The sequence below is a fragment of the Petaurus breviceps genome, unplaced genomic scaffold (assembly GCF_028583685.1).
Source record: "Petaurus breviceps papuanus isolate PSGF00001 unplaced genomic scaffold, PetGlider_PUasm1.0 118, whole genome shotgun sequence".
NCBI classification, from domain to species: domain Eukaryota; kingdom Metazoa; phylum Chordata; class Mammalia; order Diprotodontia; family Petauridae; genus Petaurus; species Petaurus breviceps.
The window spans coordinates 18636922-18646446 of NW_027185616.1; the positions used below are offsets into that span (position 1 = coordinate 18636922).

At 43.6% G+C, this 9525-nt stretch overlaps 1 protein-coding gene across 2 annotated transcripts in view; it reads right to left on the reverse strand.

Annotated features, from left to right (window-relative positions):
• DMRT1 (doublesex and mab-3 related transcription factor 1) overlaps positions 1–2472 on the reverse strand; it is a 147789-nt gene extending 145317 nt beyond the window's left edge. For both annotated transcript variants that reach the window (XM_069088200.1, XM_069088197.1), the window contains exon 1: positions 2131–2472. In XM_069088200.1, coding sequence (XP_068944301.1) covers positions 2131–2472 — 342 coding nt within the window. The remainder of the gene's footprint in view (positions 1–2130) is intronic.
• Between the last annotated feature and the right edge of the window lie 7053 nt (positions 2473–9525).

The window sequence follows — 9525 nt, forward strand, 5'->3', positions numbered from 1 at the left end:
CTATATCATATATATTATGTACAATATATTGTATGCATGGTGTTTATGTTTATGTATATATACATGTGTATATATAAACAGTATGTTTATATACTGTATATTTATACATTATATACACACATACACACATTTATATACAGATATAATATATGCTATATTCACTATATTTAACATATTCAATATTTCTACTTAATTATATATTATTTTATTTGGTGTTCAACAGTCTACTATCTAATATCTTACAATGCAATTTTGCTAACTTTAAGACTAAGCAAATTTATCATTTAATGTTAAATCTTCATAAATACTGAAGGAACTATTATGAAAAGTTATAAACTCCAGAGATTAAATGCTATGCTCCCCACAATATATATTTTAAGATATCTATAAGATTATAGATATCTTATATATATATATATATATATAAAGATCTATAATATTGTTCCTATCTACAAAAACTTTAAAATGTGCTTCAAGTGAACCATTTCGATGCTGCTATAGCATATTCTTTTCAATTGAGATTTAACTAAAAAATGTCAGGGAAAAAAGACATCTATTTCCATTACTTGAGTAGTATCCTGATGTTATCTCTAAAAATACCTTGAAAATACCCCCCAAAAATCTGTAAAAACTACCTTTGAAATAAAAATACAAAATCAAAGGCATGAAAGTGTTTTTATTTTATCACTTCATTTTTTACACCAAATTTCAAAAATTAACATTTAAAACCAATGCCAATGAAAGATATTTACAAGTTTATAACCAAAAGTAGCAATGTTTGTAAATACTTCTTTTCAATCTTTAGAGTAAAAAATATCCTTTAAAAAAAATGAAACAAACTAGGTGGAAAGAATGTATTTTCCTTCAGTAAATAGAAATACAGGCTCTTTTCCTGATGAAAAGAAAGACAAGTCTTTCCATTTCTAAGGAGATTTTGAAACGTTTTTTTTTCCCTAAGAGACCTAAAAATCCTTAAGGTACATATGGATTTATTTTTTAAATCGGGCTTTCAAATAAATTATATTTTTATATAATATATAAATTAATATTTTTATATTCATTAATAGAAATCATATTTGTATATTATATATAAATTACTTTATAATAAATTAATAGAAACCACATGTTATCTATAAATTAATGTTTTTATAATAATAGATTAATACAAATTCTACTTTTTTAACTGTACTTAAGTGAAACAGAACGGGTTCTTTTTCCCCCCCAGCGGGTGGAGGGAAGTAAAATCACAAAGTTCTCCAAACGCCTGTGACTCCTTCGGGGCGGCACGTCCAGGACCGTCTCATAAAACCGCCCTCCCACGTGAAGCAAAGATGGCTGGGATATTCCCATCGCCCACCGGAGGGGAGGCATCGCATTCACTGCGGGACCACAGAGGAAGCGCAGAGCCCGCTGTCCTCCTCGGTGCGGCTACTGCGAACACTAGCCCCCCACGCACTCGGCTTTTAACACGCACTACCCCAAAAATAAGTGAAGAGGCGCCCCTCACGTCACTGCCCGCACCCCCGCCCCGGGGCCTCCACTTCCCCTTGCAACAGGTGGGGGCCAAGAACGCCCCCCCCGGACGAGGCTTTTGGCGTGTCTTGCCTTTCCAGGTTTGGGGGGAGCCAAAGGGGAACGCGCGTGGGAGTGCGCGGGGGGCCAGCCGCCGACTGGACCAATTCGGGGAAAAGGTACAGCCGACGCGTCCATCAAAACCCTCCCGCACAGAGATCACCCCACCCCGCCCCCAGACGGGCTTTCTCCCCCAACCCAAGAAGCGAAGGGGCAGCACAAGGTAGTCCAGAAGATGAAATAGAAAGAGAGAGAGAATAAGAACAGACGGACGGAGAAGGAAAGAGGAAGAAGGGGAGAGGGAAGGGAAGAAGTAGGGACCAGAAGAAGGATGGGGAAAGAGGGAAGGGAAGAGCGAGGAGAAAGAGGAGGGGAAGAGAAGGGAAAGGGGGAAAGAGGGAAGGGAAAAGCGAGGAGAAAGAGGAGGGGAAGGGAAGGGAAAGGGGGGAAAGAGGGACGGGAAAAGCGAGGAGGAAGAGGAGGGAGAGGGAGCCGGCCGCGCCCTGCGCCCTGGGCGCGCCGACGCCCTCCCGGCCCCGCCGACCCCTGCGGGCTCACCTGGGCCGCCATGACCCGCTGCCTCTCCGCGATCAGGTTGCACTTCTTGCACTGGCAGTCGCGCCACATGCAGAAACGCTTGTGCCCCTTCAGGGGGGACGCGTAGCCGTGGTTCCTGCAGCGCGCGCACTTGGGCAGACGCGGAGACTTCTTCCCCGCTGCCCCCGACGGCCCTAAGCCGCTGGGGCCCGCGCCGCCGCCGCCGCTGCCCCCCGCCCCGCCGCCTCCGGCCACCCCCGGCAGGGCCCCTGCGCCCTTCCCGAAGCCGCCGGCCTTGCCCCCGGGCCCAGGGTGCCCGTCGGAGGACGTGGAGGGCTTGCTGTAGGAATCCTCGTTGGGCATTCTCTCCGCGATTGGGAGATCCCTGCCCTGACACGGACGGAGGATCAAAAGCGACCCCAAGATCTCCTTCGCGCTGCTCCGCAAAGCGGGGCGCCGGACTGAGCCCCGAGGCGAGGGCGAGGCGCGGAGCAGCGGCCCGAGCGAGGCGTCCCCCAGCGGCGGCGCCCGGCGTCTGAGCGCCCCTGGGCCCTCGGGCGCTTTTCTAGCCTCCCTCCCCGCCCCCGCCCAGCTCCCCCGCCGCCTTTGGCGCGGAACTTTTGGATACTTTTTCCGAATGTTCCCGGGACAGCTAGAGGGGAGGGGGCGCGCGGGAGCCCCGCCCCTGCAGCTCATCCCACGCAGCGACTGGGGCGGCCCCGGAGCCAGGGAGTTTGCAAAGCTGCAGCCTGTGCAAGCTCCGCAGCCCCTTCTGCTCGGGAGCTCAGATAGGCAGGACCCCCCTCTCTGGCCGGGAGTCCCCAGGGCAAACGCCAGAAAAGGCGGGGAAACGAGACTGCAACGAGGGCAGTGGGGGCGGGCAGGGGGGCCCCCCGAAGGCGAGAGAAGGAGAAAGATTCACACCCCCGAACCGCAGAGGCAGGGGTCACCCGATGAATGTTTGCTGAAGTAATCTTCCAGAATTGCCCTCTTCGTCCTGTCACACGCTCTCGCCTTTTTTTAATTGCTTTTCACGTAAAACCCAAATCCTCATAGCCTGACCTTCAAAGTGCTCTGCCACATCGATCCCTTCTGCTATGATCATCGATGCCAGTTGCTGCTGTTTTCCTGCTTGCTTGCTGTGTCTCCCGTGTTCCTGAAAACACTCTTATTTGGGGGTTTTTTCGCATACCGACCTGCAATGCACTCTCCCTTCATTCTCCCAAACCCCTGCCTCGTTAACTCCATGCAACTTTATCGTTTGCCCCTTTAGTTTTCATTTGCAAATAGTTCGCTTTGTGAAATGTTATTTCAAGTTGTGCCTAGTTAAAGAAATTTCTGAAGTTAGGGATTGTGCCTTCTTAACTTCTTTTCTGTCCCACCTGAGCTATCGATTCAATAAGAAAAACAGCCATTGATACGAAGCGAGTCAAAGCCACGCTACCTCCACTCCCACGGAAATTTCCATTTATCTCCCCGACCCTAACACTCTACTAATGACAATGATAAGACCACACACAGCACTTTAAATTTTTTTTTCAAGGTTTGTCACATAAATTGAACCACTTAATCCCAACAATGCTGCAAAATAAATCAGTCAGGAGAGGCCCCAGAGTTCATGTAGTCCGAATCTCTCATTTTCCAGGTAAGAAAACTGAAGTCAGAGAAATTAAGAGAATTGCCCAGGAATATACTGGTAGTAAGTGAAAGGGTTGAGATTCAAACCTACCTACAGTCTCAAATCCAAAATTCTTCCCCCTGCTGCCTCTAACAGAATCTGACATAATGAAATTGAAATCCAGAGAAGCAACATCAAGAGTTCACGTAGGTTTTTACTAAGCAGAGTTGGGGTGAAGGTCTAGGCCTCTTGTCTTCCAATCTTCTCTGTCTCCCTGTCTGCCTGTCTGTCCTTCTGTGTCTTTTTGTCTCTGTGTCTCTGTATTTCTGTCTCTATCTCACTCCATCTCAGTCTGCCTGTCTCTCTCTCTCTTTGTGTCTCTCTCTCTATATCTCTCTTTTTCTTGCTGATCACACAGTTTCTCACTAAACAGCTCTTTATTCAAAAGTTATTGAGTACCTAATATGTCTATAACAATATACTATGGCTGGAATATGGTACTCAAACAGATTCCAAAATCACCAACCACTTTAAGTGCCTGCAATTCTGCAGTCTAGAACGATCCAATGGAAAGCATACAAGGTAAAAATCTCCCCCCTCAGTTTCCTCATCTGTAAAATTAAGGTGTTTCGCATGGCCTCTGAGCTCCCTTTGGGGTCTAGATCTATTACCCCAGAGGAGGGGATTCAATAATGATAAATAATAAATGGCTATGATACAAGTCATAATATAAAAAGTGTATGGGAAAGGTCTCAACAAATTGTTGTGGGAGAGATTGAAGAAGACAAATCTCATTTACAGCCTGGAAGATCAAAGAAAGCTTCGTGGAAAAGTGAATACCTAAAGTGGGTCTCAAAGGAAGAGGAGAAGCTTTATGATATGGAAGAAATTTGTAGCCCTGGTGCTTGAGTCAAAGAATCTTGGTTCAGATCAAAATATGACACTTACAGCACATATGATCCTGTCACTTTAGTATGCTTGTTTTCTTCATCTGTACAATGAAGGACTTGGACTAAATGGCCTCTGAGGCCTCTTCCAGCTCTAAATCCATAATCCTGTGAAGATTTTTCAAAAGGGAAGAGATTAGGAGTCAGGAACAGCATATGCAAAGATATGATCCTATGAGGAGTCTTTTTTTGTTTGTTTGTTAAGACAATCCACGTTAAATGAGTTGCCCAGGGTCACACAACTGCTAAGTATCTGAGGTCACATTTTAACTCAAGCTCTCCTGACTCCAGGGCCAATGCTCTATCCTCAGCACCACCCTAGCTGCCCATTCTGCTTTTCAAAAGGGCAAAGATTAAAGGTCAGGGACATCGTATGCCCCTTGTGAAGACATGAGATGGGTTTGATCAAGACAAGACCAGAAACAGTAAATTGTCTAGTTTTACTGGAATCTAGAATATGCGAAGGGGGAAAATGCACTACAAATGTGGAAAGGTAGATTTTTGGAGTGGGAAAGTCTAGGCTAATGGGGTTTGTATTTTTTTCAAAAAGTATAACCCTGGCAGCAATATGAAGGATAGAGTGGAGATGGACTGAGAGACTGGAGGCAGGGAGGCCAGTTAAGAGACTATGACATTAGATCAAGAGATAGGTAATGAGGATGGTACCATGGGAGTGTAAAGCAGAAGGAGGAAGGGAAAGATTACAGAATCAGAACCAGCAGGACTTGGCAACTGATTAGATGGGGAGGGAGGAGTCAAAAATAACTCTGAAGTTTCCAGCCCAAGTGACCGTAAAATGAAAAGATTGAGCTAAATAATCTCAAAGGTCCTTGCCAGCTCTCTCATTCCTGTGGTGGGTGTCATACAAAGGAATAAAAATAGATAAATGAGGAGAGAAACAATATTTTAGGGGGGAGGTGGGAAATTCATCTTTAGACGAGACACCCACATGAAGATACCCTGACTGGGAAGCAGCAGAGCGAAAGGGAGAGAGGTTAGGGCTTTAGATACCTATTGGAAGAGATGACAGATTGATGGGTCACTGTGCTGACTATTTAGAAATATCTGCTATTCCATCTCAGTTCTTTACTTTTCCTATGTCAACACTAAGGCTTAAAAGTGAGAGGATTTTCCTAAAAATTCATCCCACATTTTTTTACCTCTGTACTATTGCTGAGCTTGGAATCTCCCCTTGGAATCTCCATTCCCACATTCCCATGGTCCATTCCCACTTGCAGGGCTAATTTTAATTCTACCTCTTCCCTTCTCTGATTCTCCCACTTGGAAAGCCTTCTTTCCCTCATCTCATCTGCAACACTCCCATTTCTCTTCCTCACTTATAGGAACATAGATTGAAATCTGAAAGGAGCTTTAGAGGTCAGCTAATTTAGCTCCCTCATGTTACAGAAGCCCACAGGGGTTAAGGGACTTTCCCGAGGTCACTTAGGTATTCATGTTCTAAACGGTTTCATTTATTTGCATGCCACTCTCATCATTCCTACTAAACTAAAAGCTCCTGGAGTATAGAGGTTGGGTTTTATTTTGTAGTTTGCCCAGTGCATTGCACATAGGGATAGGGATAGGGACTAGACCTGATTTCATTGATAGAGGGAACTCCCTCTACCAATCAATACAGGTTAGTAAATTCCTGCAGTTTATCGTCCTAGAGAATTACCTGAGAGATTGTGAGTCATCCTGTAACATAGATGGTACATGTTAGAGGTGGGGCTTAACCTCAGTTTCTCCTGACTCCAAGGCCAGCTATTTATCCACTGGGCCAAACTGCCTCTCATTGCACAAGTGGATTTTTAAGTATTTATTGACAAAAAGGGTGAAGCAGCTAGGTGAATAGAGTGCAGAACCCCTGAACTCAAATCTGGCCTCAGACACTTACTAGCTGTGTGACTCTGGGCAAGTCACTTAACAACAATTGCTGCCCGTCCCCCCAAAAAAGCATCTGTTGAATGAGTGAATTAATGAATGAACTTCTCAAATCCCTCTGCCCTGGGCTTTCTGCATTTTACCTTTGTATCTGGAGATGAGCTCTTTCTCTAGTCCAGCGTCAGCCCTATACTTAACTACTATTGGGGGACACATAAGTAAAAGCTTGACACAAGTTTATGGTATTGAAGGACTCCTTCCAAATGGATCTTATCATCAATCTTTCTTTAGTTTAGTCCTAAAACCTTTTCTCCTCAGCCCAAACCTTCCCGTTACAATTCTTCCTCATACTAGTTCACACTGACTCCCCCCCCCCCTACTTTGAGTCCAAGGTCAGGCCATCGCCTCTGGCCCCCTTTGGTCAATGGAAGAATACAGTTCTTTCCTGTTGGGAACCCAAGTCCCCCCCCCCCCCCCGTTTGGCTTCTGGTCAAAAATTCTGCCTGTACAACCAGTTCCCTCAACCAGCTGAGCTGATGTTCCTCTGGCTTCAATTCCTAAGATTTCTGATTGCTCTTATCTCTCCTCTCTAGCCCTTTTCTGAATGTTCTTGAAGGTTGTTCCCCGTCGCCTTTCCATTCCAAATCAACTCATGCTGTATTCTCTCTATCAGTTCTTTCTTGTTGCTATTATTGTTGGAAACATTGTTTTCCAAAGAAGCTCGCCTTCCTAATTCCCCACTAGTAGACCCTCTCACTCCATACCATTAAGATAAGGAGGTTTGATTCCCCTGTGTACACTTAGGGTTCACATTCCTTCTCAGGGGTCCACCATACCGTTGCGTGCTAAAGCCAATGTCCACTTACTAAGGAGAGCCCTTCCCACCCCCATTTTCTTCTATTAAAACATGTAAAGTCCTTAAACTCAACATGTGCAAAAATGAACCATTACCTTTCTTTCTCCTTAAACACTCCTCTTTTCCTAACTTTTATTTTGTTCTAAGAGATCTTTCACAGAGTTTGGGAAAATCTGTAAATTTTTGTAATGTTAATACAACAAAAATAAATCTACTTCTTTGGCACCACTTCTTAAAAACCTACCATGTACAATGAGAGGTAGTTTGGCCTGGTGAATAAATAAATAGCTGGCCTTGGAGTCAGTAATAACTGAGTTTAAGCCCCACCTCTGACGTATACTGTTTGTGTTACCCTGGATAAGTCATAATCTCTCAGGTAATTCTCTAAAATGATAAATTGCAGGAATTTACCAACCTGCATTGGTAGAGGGAGTTCCCTATATCATTGAAATCAGGTCTGATCCCATCTCTTTGTGCAATGCACTGGGCAACCTACAAAATAAAACCCAACCTCTATACTCAAGAAGCTTTTAGTCTAGTAGGAATGATGAGATTGGCATGCAAATAAATGAAACCATTTAGAACATGACTACCTAAGTGATCTTGGGAAAGTCCTTTAACCTCTATGGGCTTTTGTAATTTGAGGGAGTTAAACTAGCTGATCTCTAAAACTCCTTCCAGATTTCAATCTATGTTCCTATAAGTGAGGAAGAGAAATGGGAGTGTTGCAGATGAGATGAGGGAAAGAAGGCTTTCCAAGTAGGAGAATCAGAGAAGGGAAGAGGTAGAATTAAAATTAGCCCTGCAAGTGGGAATAGACCAAGGGAACGTGGGAATGGAGCAGGCATGGGAAGACTCCAAGCTCAGCAGTAGCACAGAGTGCTTAATAAGTGTTTGTGTAACTCTCATGCCTGTCTTTCTGCAAATCCATCACAGGAAAACAACTCAATTTGAAAGAAGTCTTCCTCCACTTAATACAGGATCAGAATATAATAGGATTTAGAACTACAAGAGACTTAGTAATCATCTACTCCAGGAGTTCAAAAACTTTTTGGTATCATGGACCCTCTGATAGTCTGTTGAAGCCCATGGACCCCTAAACAGAATGCATAAAATAAAATTTAAAAGCATAAGATTGCAAAGGAAGTCAATTATGTTGAAACATATATCAATATATAAAATTTTAATGTAAAATATTTATTTTATTAATTGAATAATTAATTTAATTTAATAAATATTTAATATAAAAGTTTTTTTAATTAAGTTCAGAGTGCTCAGGTTACCCTAACCCTAAACCTATTCCAACCTAAGGAAATTAAGCTCCAGAGGTGAGGTAACTTTCTCAAAGACACAGCTACTCAAGTACAAAAGCAAGACCAGAAATGAAGTCCTCTGACTCCAAACTCAGTGCTCTTTCTGGTGTCTCAAGGATACCAGTGTACTCAGTCAGGTTTTCCATCATTCTCTATATATGACCAGGTCAGCTCCTCTTCCATTCCTACATGTCTCTGATGTTTTCTCTTTCTTGGAGATTGATTATCTGCTTTTACATTTCAAAATAATTGACGTGTGTGTTTGACATGACAAATAACAATAATAATTAACAGATCATAGATGGAGGAAATCTTTAGAGGATGAAGTGTCAGGGGAAGGATTTGGAAAGCAAACGGGTCCAGAAGGTTTGATAAATAAAATTTGAATAGGCAGAGAGGAGCATGACAAAATCCCATATTGGGGAACAGTAAAGGTGAAATCTTGGAGTCAGGAATATAAGGAGCTTTCATTATAATGAGGGATACAGTAAGTGCATGCAAAATATATACATCATAAATATCAAGTTAATAATTACAAATGTGTACGAAATAGTTAAATACAAGGTTGTGCTTTGTCCTTCATTTTTAAGGAGGATCACGGCATCGGGAAAATGATGTCATGACTTTACGATTGACTTTGATGTGAGTGAGGGAGGGCTGTGCAAGGTCCCCAGCCTCACCTTCTCCTCCGGAGCCATCTGAGTCCAGGGGCCAGATATCCATCAGGAGGACTGGAGATGGCCCAGGTAGTTTGAGAGGGAGAGTATTTGTTGTTTCTTGCCCTTCATTCTCCAAGAGGAC